The following is a 14,904-nucleotide window of genomic DNA, read 5'->3' on the forward strand; positions in this document are numbered from 1 at the left end:
TCTGTGCTAATGCTGCCAGAGCAAAAGGTAAACAGACACACCCATCCTCACACACAAGGCAAGACGCACATCATACAGAAAAAACACACAGATCCAAAAACCGTGACAGACACACACACACACACACACACCAGAGCAGGGTTTTACATTTCTCATATATAGTTCAGTTTATGTTTGAATGTTGAATTGTACTTATATGTTTGAGTTTTGTGGATTTGTGTGTAGAGTTTTGAGATGAGCTATAGTTAAATTAACTGTAAGCATTTTGAAAAACAGTAAGGGATCAACTGTGATGAAATTAACAGTCTGTATCAGTAATCAGTAAGTGAATGAGTGTATCATTTTAATGGTGTGTGCAATGTAGACAACTGTTTTTTGGAGTTGAAGCAAAAATGAAATGTTTAAAGCGTGTAATCTGCTTGTAGTTTTGCAGACTGGGTCTAGAATTTAGCTTCACGAGTGAATGGTTAAGTGTGGGTCAAGTGCACACCTACAAAGACACACACTTTGCACACCAATTCCTGTCTAACCTGTTCTGGAGAAGAAACAAAGACAGGAGGAACGAGGAGGAGGGATACCGTGAGGTACTGAAAGTGAGCTGTTGGCTTGTTTTAAATGAGTTAGAGCTCTTTATCTTTTATTTTGATTCTGAAATGCTTTAAAACTGAATCAAATCATCTGTTTCTGTTCATGTTAAGTTTGATGTAATGTCTGTTGTGTTGCTGTAAAACTTATAGTTTCTCTGTTTCAGTGTATGGATCATATTGTTTATGGGACTTCAAGTTTCATCACATCAAGATGTAAAACTTTCAAGACCCTCGATCAAGACTATAAGGTGGGTCCATGTTAATAAGATACTATTGTACATCTGTACAGTTTACAGCAAGCTGTAGTAAGTCGTATCTGAATATGCCAGCGTGAGGTGGAACTGAAGTGAAACTGAAACCAGACTCAATATATAAATACATTTATACATTTCAAATCTACATTTACATAGTTTTTAGTCCACACTGTAAACAATGCTGGGTTCAACACAATCCCTTCATCTCGTCTCAACACTAATTAATTAAGTTAACTTGATGGTGTTTACAATTTTACGTTGACTGAACAAAAAACAATTAAGCTGTCTGTAAAAAACACTCTTTAAAATAATTAGCTTGAACAAGGAGCAACAATATATTGGCTATAATGTGTTTGTTGCTTTGAAGTGATTTATTATAGTGTGTGTCGTATCACTGTATCTGCTTAATGCTGAACACAGATCTGCTCATAAGATTTTGCTAAAAGCAAAGCCTTTACTAGACTTATAAACAAAATTAAACATATGAATATGAGTGCACAACACTAATGGAAGTAGAAAAAGTATCTGAAGTAGAAAAATGTGGATTATTAGACATTTGATGCTCACTGTTGCTGATGGCCAATTAATGTTAGAATCTGTTATTGTCTCAGATATTATTGACACGTCTCTAGAGCTGTTTCAACACAATCTCACGGCAATTCGTAACTTTTTGATTTAGTGGCTAATTCGTACGATCTAATTTCTACAATTCAGTAGGATTTACTCATCACCCAATGACAGTTGGGTTTAGGGGTGGGGTTAGGTGCCACGCCTCCTTTTTAAAAATCGTACAATTTCGTACGACTGAACTCGTACAATTGGCCACTAAACTGACAAAACGTAACGTTGTCTCGTGAGATCAGGCTGGCTGTTTGACTGGTCTGCTGAGGCAGAAACCAAGGATTAATAGCATTTCTTTTTTATCTTAGTATGTCAGACCATTATTTTTTACAACATTGTGTATTGATAAATTGTTTATATTAAAATGCTTATTTTAAATTGTTGTCTATGAGGTAGTCTGTGATTGGGCAGTGTTAAATTATTAAAAAGGAAAGAATTCACACAGAAAAGGAAAGAATTCACACAGAAAAACAAAATAAATAAAATAAATGAACCTGGCAGAAAATTGACAGTATTTTCAAAATGAATCTGGACTAACCAACTATATTTATTTAATAATTGATTTTATATTTTTAATAGGTTTTTCTAATGTGAAAGTGAAATGTCAAAGCTGTTTGTGGTCATAAATGCTATTTGTTAATATCATTAATTATTTAATATTCATTATTAATATTTTAAAAAGTTGATCAGTTTTAGGCTCTTAGAAGGCACTTCAATCTTAACCTCTTCACAGTCTGATGGTGTGTAATGGTGTGTAATACAACAGCTTTATGTTTTCTTTGAAAGACCCCAATATTTCCTTCACAGGTTGTCAGGTTTATTTGAAATGCTTGTGGTTGAGTATGTTTATTGGCATTATTTTAAAATGTATTAAATTAGCAGTGACTTATTTAAAAACCGTTTACAAATAGAGCTAATTACAAATATAAAATCAAGTGTTTAATTTCTTACTATTTAAGAAGCATAAGGAGAATGATCATCAGCCAGTGGTTGTTTCAGTGTCAGTGTCTTGAATTTGATGCGAGCAGTTATTGAGGTCAGTGTAAATGAATGAGCACAAGATGTACTGTTTTGCTTTGCTAAATGCTAGTTATGTTGCCTTTTGGGTCAGTTATTGAGCTATGAGGTTAGTGATGGCTGGACGAGCATTGCAATAGTTCAGTTGGACAAAGACTGGCATAGTACACTTTTACAGTAAGGGCACATGTGAAATTGTTGAGTCAGACCATAGAGCGATGCTGTAAATGGGCAAAGACAGCTCTGGAGCTGTGCTCCTGTAAATGCTCCGCACAACTCCAGCCGTGGGATGTTTTTTATTGCTCCTTGAATGCTACCCTAAATCTAGCGGTTATAAAAAGTTACTTCCACTTTACCTTCAGCCTGCTCAGAAGCATCATAAAAAAAACAGAGATCTGCCTTACACTGGATGGGAGATCCAGATCTTTACTACAGTAGCAAAAAAAATGTATTGCAGTTAATTCATTTCACTTTCCATAAATTCAACAGTTCCTCTTTTCTTGTCCTATAACCTCTGTATGATTATGAAAGGCACAATATAGTCAGTTCGTCCCGTTAGCTCGTCATGTACGTCAACGGACTTGAGATGCAGAGAGGAGTTGAGCACAACGGGGTTCGAGTCCGGGGAAGAAAGGTTCCAGAAATCAGGTTAGACAAAAACAGAATCCAAAAAATAAAATGAAGGAGTGCACAACAGGGTGAGAATGTGGTAAAATCCGAAAACATGGTAAAAATCAGACAAGGGCTTTTCTTTTTCTGGACGGCTTTTGTAAACTGTTGGTTGGGTTGAGGGAAGTAAGTGAGTGGCCGGGTCAATAGATAAATTTGGTTGGGTTTAGGGAGGGTGGGTCGATCGCTTGGTCAGTCTGCTAGTCAGTCTTTCAGTCAGTCAGACAGTCAGTCAGCAGTGGCCTCTGGTAAGTTTTTGATTTTTAAGGTTACAGGCAGTAGTATAAGCAGTTTTGAATGTGGCATAAGTAACAGATGGATTATTTTTATTGTGAATTTTTTTTTAAATAGAGCATTTTTCACGCTAGAGCTAATGTTAGCATTTCTAAACCTGCAGTGACTGGTTATTTTGTGTACATGTACATCTTTAATATGCTTTTTTTATCCTACTTTTGTTGTTTTTTTTTTTAGATTATATCTGATAAACTTTGGAAAGAAGCTCCAATCTCCTCATTCTGTATGTCCTGACCAACATCCAGGATTATTTGCTGATTATAAATAGAGCATAGCAGTTTCCTTTCCTCTCCAACGTCACTAACTGAACAAACTGAGCTTCAGAGATGAACACAGACCTTCATCTTTCTGAGTGTTGTGTGGAGGTGAAATAAGGTGACTTTGAATACTTGCATAACATATTTTCCATACAGGGTCAAAACTTAACAGTGATATGTAAATTAAAGGCAGTTATTAATGTTGAAAATGAAGTATAATAATGAGCCAGACTCTCTGACTCTTACAGGCATGTGCTTCCTGTGAAAACATCAAACCATCAAATCAATAAAACATCTCACAATTCTCCAGTGAAGACGTTTCTCAGGTGAATAAAGCTTTTCTTTGCATTGGTCCTCCACATGATGAGATTAATTAATTATTAAAAAACAACTTAATGTCCCCTATGTGAAATAAATACTAAAGTAATTTATAGTAAATAGTGTTTTGAACTATACTATGGCAGTATACTGTAAATATATTATAATATTTACAACTCTGTGTTAATGATCAGGCATACTGAGTATTAACTAGTGAACTTAAAAACACTGTAGTATACTTTAGTTTTTACTATAGTAAACTCTGGTATAGTTTAGTCTAATATACCCTATAGACCTACAGAATAACAACAACAACAATATCATTTATTGATTCATTTTGATCCCTGATTAGTCCCTGATTATCAGCGATCGCCACAGTGGAATGAACTGCTAACTACTTTGGCATGTATTTTATGCAGCAGATACAACAACAATAAACAAATGTAAATTGGCATAAATAAACTGTTGCTGAACAGGTTGAGCAAAATTACTAAAGGATCCAACAGCAGCCTTTATCAAACTTCAATTAGTAATCCAGATGAAAACAAACAAGACGTAATTCTCAAAAAAACACAAAGCAAAACTCGAAAATACTTGAACAGTCATGAAACGAAAAAAAAGAGGAGCAGGAGTGACAAAGCTGCGGTCACACTGAGCTTTTCCTCCCATAGACTTCCGTTCATACGCACGCGAATGCGTCAGACCGGAAACGCAAGGTCATGCGTCAAGTTTCACATGCCGCTGCGGTGCAGAGTTCAAGCTTGGTGAACTCTGACCTGCGAAATCACATCACTTGACTGCGTGAGACCGATCGAGGATCAAACCATGACCTCTCTGGACAGAAATTTAAAACATGGAGCAATCGCTCGCTTTTATAATGTCTAATCATCTTGTTTAATCCCGCCCCTTTTCGCAGCGCCGTACGACAGAATTTCGCACACACAAACACTGGTGTGACCGCAGCTTAATACAGAAGTAACAAAAAGGCAAATGAAACAGACTTAAATACGCAGAACTAAACAGAATAACAACAAACAGCTGAAATCAATATACAATCAAAGGAACATGGGACTTGGAGTTCAATCAAAAAAAATGAAGTTTATGTGCAGTGTCCTCTAGCCTCCTAAATGGGTACTGCAATCTAGGGTTGTGACATAAAATAAATAAACTGGCTACAACAGAGCCAGATTCACCAAAGCCCCATGAGGAGAAGGAGAAGGTTGAGTTTTTTTATTTATAAAGAAAATAATAATCTTTTATATTTTATAAATAAAAATGGATTGTTAAGATATTTGTGTGCTGATGTGCATCCCTGTGTGTGTGTAATAGGCCACATTGTTTTTGTTAAATTTGAAATAATATATACACTTTAGAGCAGCTTTTAGTTAGTCAATGGTGTGGTCTATTTCATTTGCCTCAAAATACTAACATGCCAACAATGTGCCTTAACACACCTTTTTTAACACTAGCACACCTATGGTGCATAATTGCATTTGCAATTTAAACAAGATGTGAAAAAACTTTTTTAACCCTTGTATGGTGTTCGGGTCTGTGAGACCCATTTTCAGTTATTTTCAAACTAAAAATTAAACAATGAATTATTTTTGCGACCTGAAATTCATTGGTTTTGGCTTATTTTCTGTGAAGAACATAAATCCGAACAAATTTTCAATGACTGCATACTGTACCTCCCCCCACACATTTACATTACATACAATGTGTTCGGGTACACTGGGCCCAGGTCTAATAAAAGTTTTGAAAGTGTATGTGCAGTCTTCCTACACTCTCTCTTCCTCATTTCTGGTGCTGCTGTTTTCTCCCCCTCCTGCTCCCGTACAAAGTTGCAACATTGTTGAAAATTCAACTATCAACACTGTCTGCTCTTACATTCCCGCACATTTTACCCTCTCTCTTGCGGGAACCAAGCTTTATTTTCTCACACCCTGTCCCATCTGCGCATTAGGGGCATTATATTATAACTAAGACTTTGCCAGTGTGGTTCCTTATCACAACTGATCAAGATGGCCAAAAGATTATCCTGCTGCGAGGGCCTTGCAATTGATTGTGGAAGAGAGAGGAGCTTCTGATGACGATGTCCATGACCATGGTGGGAACATTACGAAAAAACAAATCTGTGGGTTTTATTTTTTTCATTACACTAATACATTTTTTTTTTATAAAAAATCGAGAAGCACATTAATTCATCAATATGATCTAACAAAGGTAAAGGGGACAATGAACCATGTTTGCTGTTCATATGGCTTGTAATTGGGATGAAGTAAACATTTGTTGAGTAATTTAACATAAAATTGTTTAATAGTGTTAATTTGGAAAGCTAAAACTCTAGCGGGTCCACCAGACCCATAAACACTGGCTGAGTAACAAAAATACGAACACCACACAAGGGTTAAAAACACTCGTGTCTGCCTGAAGCAACATTGTGACAAATGTATGATAGGTCCCTATGTGTTTACCTTTAATTACAATAGTATTTTTCATGTGGGGTGAACAATTGGTCTCCACACATACATGTACCAAATACACACATTTAAAGCTCTCTCCAACTTTACCTGACAGAAGTACTCTGACATGGGCAACAAACAGTCAACTCCAAACCCCGGCTGCACATTAGTAAAGAGTAACGATAAGAAGATCCTGGCGAAAAATGAAAGTGGTGATCAGTTTGCGGTTAAAAGGCTCAGAGCTGGACAGGTGAGAGATGAATTTGCAAACTGGACATGGAGTTTGTAACATTATCCAGAAGTTTACTTTTATTGTGAACCTTTATGTATACCTTATGTCTGTCTGTGTTCAGGAAAATGATGTGAACTTTCTGCTGCTTCTCAATCATCCACACATTGTCAATCACAAGGAGATCATCAGAGGTACCAAAACATGCATACTATTTTAATATATTCTAGGTTAGCTATAGACATTTGCATACAGTTTGATTGCGTTAATGATGTGAAATACAGTAATGAATGAATCCTCTTCAGATGGTGAATATATATATCTAGTACTGGACTACTTTGAGGCTGAAGATCTTGCTGAGAAAATAAAACACAAAACACAGACAGCAGGACAATTTTCTGAGAAAGAGGTACAGAATGGTTGTAAAATTGAAAATATTTAAAGGTAGGTAACATTCATCCACCTAAGGCAGTTCTAGTGCACCCTAAGGGGCAGTTCACACAGAATGTGTGTTACTTTCCATTGTGCATTTGACAGATGTGTTATGCTCACTTCTGTCCAGGCTAAAGAACCCATAAACACCAGTTAACCATCCATACATGGAGAGTTAATCTCTTATTAAAGCAATGTTATCGTAAAGGAAGATGATTAAACATCTTTCTGTTGACAACATACTTATCATCAACCCCTGCTTTTCAGAAGACTGAAGCCAGAGTGGCTTTAACCTGCCACAGCTAAAGTCTATTCTATTTAGCAGGTGTTAATGTCAAGCCCTGTATATATACAGCAGATAGATGGACGGACGGACGGACAGACAGACAGACATATAGATAGATAGATAGAATGATAGATAGATAGATAGAATGATAGATAGATAGATAGATAGAATGATAGATAGATAGATAGATAGAACGATAGATAGATAGAACGATAGATAGATAGATAGATAGATAGATAGATAGATAGATAGATAGATAGATAGATAGATAGATAGATAGATAGATAGATAGATAGATAGATAGATAGATAGATAGATAGATAGAATGATAGATAGATAGATAGAATGATAGATAGATAGATAGATAGATAGATAGATAGATAGATAGATAGATAGATAGATAGATAGATAGATAGATAGATAGATAGATAGAATGATAGATAGATAGATAGAATGATAGATAGATAGATAGATAGAATGATAGATAGATAGATAGATAGAACGATAGATAGAACGATAGAACGATAGATAGATAGATAGATAGATAGATAGATAGATAGATAGATAGATAGATAGATAGATAGATAGATAGATAGATAGATAGATAGATAGAACGATAGACAGACAGACAGACAGACAGATAGAACGATCGATAGAACGATCGATAGACAGATAGATAGATAGATAGATAGATAGATAGATAGATGATCGATAGATAGATAGATAGATAGATAGATAGATAGATAGATAGATAGATAGATAGATAGATAGATAGATAGATAGATAGATAGATAGATAGATAGAACGATAGATAGAACGATAGATAGAACGATAGATAGACAGACAGACAGACAGACAGACAGACAGACAGACAGATAGATAGATGCCACATCATGATTTATTTTGTATAAGATTGTTTTTTATAAATATGTTATCTTATACTTTAATCAGCCGTGTGTGTTTCCTAATGCCGAAGTTGCATGTCAGAGTTATTTAGCATATAGTATTAGATTCAACAGACTGTCAGGAGAAATAATGTACACAGTGAAAATATAATTAAAATCAACCTTTCACATCATTTAAACTTGCAATGATTCATTCATGTGAATTAGAAGAAATATAATTCTAAACCTAAACCTAAGCTAAGTTTAATAGCTTTTTTGTCTCATTCTTTTCCTTTTGTAACTAAATTCAAATTTCATCTATTTTAAGATTTTGGACTGGACTGCGCAGATCTGCATGGCTTTAAAATACCTGCATGATAAACAGATTCTACATAAAAACCTGCAGCCCAAGGTACAAAAACTCAGTTCATGCTTCTTGCCTTTCACTGCTACTTTTAAAGTGAAATAGTCATGATAAATCATTCTACCTAACCAAATTAATAAAATATAAATCATATATCTAAAAAAAAAAAAAAAAAAAAAAAAAAAAAAAAAAATATATATATATATATATATATATATATATATATATATATAGGAACAAGTGCTGATGCAAGTTCTCTGTCATATTCAAAAACATTTCCCTGAAACTGTGTTCCACATAATAGTTGAAATGGTTTTGACTGATGCTAACAAAATTTTGTAATCCTCCACATTCCCAATATTTATCAAATGTGTGTGTTTTCTTATGGCAGACTTTATTATTCACTGCATGTGGGACCATTCGTCTGGGAGAGTTTGATAAAAAGTACTGAAATCCTGTTATCTTTAGTTCAAAACTTACTGTATCTTTTCCACATGATGAACCTACTATATCATGTATTTCTTTCCATCAGGTTCACTGATGTACAAACAGCAGAATCTGAATCTCTTGCATATGTTGCACCTGAGATTTTAAGCGGCAAACCGTATGATGCGAAAAGGTAATAAACTAGATCTTCATTGTTTAATCGATGTATATTTCTTCCAATCAAATCACTGAAGCACTTTTATAATGTTCATTTTCCATTGCAGTGAGATCTGGAAGTTGGGATGTGTTATCAATGAGATGTGCACACTGAAGAGGGCTGTAAGATTTTTTTTTAATTTCATGATTTGTTATTTATATTTAATGCTATCCCAGCTTCATACTGGAACAGATACTTATTTTATATTTAAACACATATCACTAATAAAATTTGCATGAAAAATGTGTTAAATCTGGCAGCAACCTCAATCAGCTGAGTATAAAGCTATACAATGCATAGCACTCTGCACATTTTTAAGCTGAAGAGCCGAACTACAGCTGTCAGCTAAGGCACAACCACAGTGATGAAGGAACATAGCACGGAAATGTCCACTATGGGGAAATGTATAGAAAAAAAAACACCAGGGTGGTTGAACCTTGCCATGGTGCTGGTGAGAAGTTTGCCAGGCTTCAGCGTGACTGCACCATCATCACCAGAGACGCAGCCCTCCAAAATGTCCCCTGGCTCTAACTTACTTTTACATGCCTACGAAGCCCTTAAAGGTATACAACAGTACGTTGGCAAAGCATGCCTATCCCGAAGAGGGAGGACGCTACAGAGGCCACTTGCTACCCAGATGGGGAGACCTGGTGGCAGAAGACGTATGGGCTTATCCCTGGCAAGGGAAAATACACATATGACAGATGGTTAGCAGGGAGGGAAGACACGGAACCGCCTGAGAAGGGGGGACTACACCGTTGCTGAGTGAAACATATGGAATCGCCAATGTGGATCATGCATAGCAGGCACCGAACCCCAGAACGCGGGCTAACCGAATAGGCATGTCAACAACGTAATGGGCCAGGCACACAAGGAGGTTCTTCCTCAAAGGGATCTGCCAGGGAGGGGCAGTCGCGAGGAGAGAGAGTTCTGATATCCAGGTCCAGTTGAGCCAGAGAGGCACAACTAACAAGACCTGCTCTTCGTCCTTCATGACCTTGCACAGTGTCTGTGCGAGTTGGCTCACTGGAGGAAATGTGTATTTGCGCATACCCTGGGGCCAGCTGAGGGCCAGTGCATCGTTGCCGAGGGGGGCCGCGTTCAGGGAGTAAAACCACTGGCAATGGGTGGTCTCGGAAGATGCAAATAGGTTGACCTGGGCTTCTCAGAAGTGTGTTAATATCAACTGAACTCAACCAGGGTGGAGCCTTTATTCTCCCGTGTGCGAATAAGCTTAATGGTTGAACTTGCCGGGGATGTGAATGGCACGCATCGATTTCAGCCGCGTATGACTCCAGAGGACCAGACGGCAAGTGCTGAGACTGCGGTTGATATTCGCCACTGTCGCCATGTTGTCCTCCAGGGACCTGCAACACATACCCACATACAACACATTTCATATGTGAAAATACACATCCTTCAGGTCTATTGCTGCAAACCAATGCTGAGAACAGATGCATCAAAGGATGCGCTTCTGCGCTTTTTGGGTATGATGAAGTATGGGCTGTAAAACCCATTCATCATCTCGGCTGGAGGGACCGGCTCGATTCCATCCTTAGCTAGGAGGACTGCAATCTCCTTGCGCAAGACGGGCAGACACGGGGCTGACCATGGTGAAATATACAACTGTAAACATGAGGGTCCGTTTAGTGAACTTAATCACTTTGCTGAGTCTGACTGTCCGAAATACCTGGCTGGCAGAGCCTGCGTGAGAGGCATCATTCAGCGCAATTGCTGATGCACCACCAATGGAGAAACACGGGAGCCGGTGCCACTTAGCCTGTGGAGCGGGCTGGGGTGGCAGAGCACGTCTTAGAGTTGCAGACGGGTGCCCTTGGCGAGGAACAATCCCCTCGTGCAGCTGGGCCAACGCCTGCACCTGGTAGGGCTGGTACGTGGCCATAGCATGCAAGGCGGAAGCAGCCTGGCTCGCAGCAGTGTAGGCTCTGAATAACCTGTGCAAAAAACCTACATGCTTTGGACAAGAGACGAGGCTGACTAGCAATTAATGCAGAGTTGGTTGTTTTAACTCAAAGTGAGATCCATGTTTGTTTGTTTGTTTTGAATGAAATCACAAGTCATTATTTAAAGTCCTATAAACTTCTTATTTTCATTCATTCTAGTTTTCATCAAGAAACTCAGTTGAGATTGTTAAAAAGATACTCAGGAGCTACTATGAAGAACTTCGTGAGAACTTCTCTGAAGATCTCCATGAGCTAATAAAAGACACCCTTCAGGTTAATCCAGCGCACCGTCCGTCTGTCAGTGAGATCCTAATGAGGCCTTTTATCATCAAACGCCTTAACAAAATGGTAAATATGCCTACAAATGTTTAGATCAGAGGTTCTCAATCCTAGTACTTGACTCCATTCACACTTGGAGCATCTCTGATAGTAACAGGGGTGGGAATCGGTGTAGCAGCTGCTGGTGGGGTAACAGCTGGAGTGAGCAATGTAACAAAGATAGTTAGTCAGCGTTCAAACCGGCAAAATATCAAAATGATCATAACAATGATACAAGAAAAGATTACCTCCACAAGCTGCTGCATCCAAAACATACAAATAGCAGTTGGCACTGAACTAAAAGAGTTTCCTGAAAACGATCAATCACAGTCAAACGCACAGTCTGGGAAAAACAGTGATAAACAGACTATGGCAAGTGCTGGAGCTCGACTTGGACGAGGACTGGTGGGAATCTCAGAGCTTGCCCGTGTAGCTGAAGTCGCATCAGTTGGGAAAGTAGCAGCTCAGACTGCAAGAGTTGCTCGGGTAGCTGAAGTGGCTACAGGAGTTTTATCTGGACTTTTCATAGCTGTTGACATCTTCTTTATTGCTCTCGATGCAAGAGAAATTCACAACCTCCGCCAAGATACATCTTCAAGTGAGGCTCAACAAGAACCAGAAAATGCAGCATTAAATAGAGGTCAAAGCGCAGAGACAACTGATGACAAGTCTGAACAGAGCGAGAGAAAGAACCTGACAAACACAAACAAAAAAGAGCTAGAGCTGCGGACTGAGATCATGAAATTTGTGAAGAAAATAAGAGAGACTGAGAAAGAGCTGAAAAACGTTCTTGATGAATTAGGAGACGAGCTGCAAGAACTACAACCAAAGATACCAAAGTCTCATGATGATGATGATGATGATGATGATGAGATGATGATGATGATGAACAGGAGTCGCCTGTCCTTTCAGTAAGGATTTACAATGTATCCTGGACTTTCATTCTAGCCTTCCTGTAGATCAGATGTACTGCTTAATACTAGCAATGCCAAGGCTGTGGGTTTCTTGTCCCGGAAAGCAAGAACTATTAAAATGTGTACTTTCACTTCCTGACTATCCTTTAGCTTAATCCTTGATTCATCAGGGGTTGCCACAGCGGAATGAACCAATAACTACTCTGGCATATGTTTTACACAGTGAATGCCCTTCCAGCTACAACCCAGCATCGTACTGGGTAACATCCCACACTCTCACATTTCCACACACACTCATGCGCTTTACGGCAATTGATGAAATTAATTGGCTGTAGCGCATGTGTTTGGACTGTGGGGGAAACCGGAGCACCCAGAGGAAACCCACGCCAACACGGAGAGAACATGCAAACTCCACACAGAAATGACAACGGACCCAGCTGGGACTCGAACTAGTGACCTTCTTGCTGTGAGGCCACAGTGCTATGTAAATATATACATTTAAATGTCTTTCGAGATGAAAGTAGTTTATAGTCACCAATTCTGGGGGCAAAACATTTCAAGAAGAAACAAAGCATTTCCTTTCCTGTTCTTCCAATGTCTCAGTGATTTTATGTGAGAGGGAAAATTTAGCTTATTTCACTTATAATATAATGTGATTATTTATTTATGTTTTCATAACTAACAAAAAAGGAAGAATATATATATATATATATATATATATATATATATATATATATATATATATATATATATATATATATCTATCTATCTATATATATATATATATATATATATATATATATATATATATATATATATATATATATATATATATATATATATATATATATTTATATTAGGGCTGTCAAAATTAGCACGTCAACACACGATTAATTTGAAATATTTAACGTGTTAAAAAAAACCCCGCAGTTGCAGTTTTTTTAAAATTTTATTTCCTGTTGTGACTGACGTGTGTTCAGGGCTGGCGCGTCCATAGAGGTGACCTAGGCGACCGTCTTGGGCAGCCGAATAGTAAGCGAAATGCTCGGTCAGCACTTTTATCCGCTAGACCCACCCCCTCCCTCACCATCCTCACTTTCATCCGCGAACCGGTCTCTTTCTTTGTCATTTTCGGGTTGAGGGTGGCGTGATTGCCGTTTGCCTAGAGCGCCAGTTCAGCTTGCTCCGGCCCTGCGTGTGTTTAACGTGCAAAGACATTTGGATAAGACCAAGGACGCACTTTTAGAAGGAAAGTTTCCATATAAAACAAATAATGTGGCATCACCAGGATATCCACAGCGTTTCCTCCAGAGTTTCATACAATTTTGGGTGTTTCATTTTTAATCTTTAGACTTTAACTGCAGTTCAGCAGTTCACTCTCATTCAGGATGTTTTAATGGAATTTGATACCGCATGGCGAACGGAAAGAAAAACCTCCGCATTTCGGGAGTCGTGTGATCCTTTAAGGTAATCAAAAAAAAAAAAAGCTACAGCCCTATTCTCTGCCTTTAAGCTGCATCCGTGAGTTCTCAAATGTTTCATTAAGTTTGACGTGTTTCCCCCCTACACGCAACTTTTGTAAAGCATCTGCTTCACGTTGCTGTGTCAGAATCCGTGCTTAGTTTAAGCAAGTTTAATGAACGCGATCATGCGTGTTGATGAATCTGAAGGGATTCCTCGCTCACCGGGTGCACTGTACTGCGCTGTCTGTCTGTCTGTCTGTGTGTGTGTGTGTGTGTGTGTGTGTGTGTGTGTGTGTGTGTGTGTATGTGCGCGCATGTGTTTGTAGTCCACTCAGAATCCAACATGGAAATCATTTGTGTTTGTTGTGTTTGTGTTATTGGCATTGATTGTTTTGAAATTCAAACGGAACTTACATGCCTGTGTTTTTATTTCTGTAATAAATACAGCATTTTGTGATTAATCATGAATAATTACAAAAGTGAGATTAATTACGTATTTTTTTAATCATTTGACAGCCCTAATATATATATATATATGGTTAGTTGTTATCTGATTCCAAGGTATTTACGACACAAAGGATTGTGCTCACAGCACTGGACAGAGACATGGTCAAAACTTCTATACGCTTCTTGCTTAAGACTGATGTTTTAATGTAAACTTTTATTCTCTCAGGTGTTTGCAACATTTCTCTTGCTCCTGCATTAATATTATGGTTTCAATACTTCTGCAATCAATGTTTTTCAATCAAAGCTCATAGATAGTTCATGTTTGATGTCCCTGCAAAGCTAATTTGGTGTACTGAACAATGGTTTACATTTCATCTTAATACGTGTGCAACATATTAGAATTTTAAGAAACGTGAACATTTCTACCTCAGTTAACATCAAAATACCTATGCAAACCACTACTCTTCTGAACAAAGGACTA

General features: G+C 37.9%; 2 protein-coding genes across 3 annotated transcripts in view; both read left to right on the plus strand.

The window, feature by feature from the left end:
* Positions 1-14,904, plus strand: part of LOC130231531 (serine/threonine-protein kinase 24-like) — a 118,089-nt gene that overhangs the window by 58,238 nt on the left and 44,947 nt on the right. The gene's annotated exons all lie outside the window — the stretch shown is intronic.
* On the plus strand, positions 111-13,216 carry LOC130231533 (serine/threonine-protein kinase Nek9-like). The gene is given in 12 exon segments (XM_056460875.1): positions 111-584; positions 752-835; positions 3,620-3,817; positions 3,948-4,025; positions 6,598-6,729; positions 6,833-6,902; positions 7,014-7,117; positions 8,639-8,722; positions 9,066-9,118; positions 9,207-9,293; positions 9,385-9,439; positions 11,441-13,216. Coding segments are annotated over 8 exon segments (1,650 nt in total). The 5' UTR covers positions 111-584; positions 752-835; positions 3,620-3,817; positions 3,948-4,025; positions 6,598-6,606; the 3' UTR covers positions 12,515-13,216.

The sequence above is a fragment of the Danio aesculapii genome, chromosome 7, assembly GCF_903798145.1.
Source record: "Danio aesculapii chromosome 7, fDanAes4.1, whole genome shotgun sequence".
In the NCBI taxonomy this organism is placed as follows: Eukaryota; Metazoa; Chordata; class Actinopteri; order Cypriniformes; family Danionidae; genus Danio; species Danio aesculapii.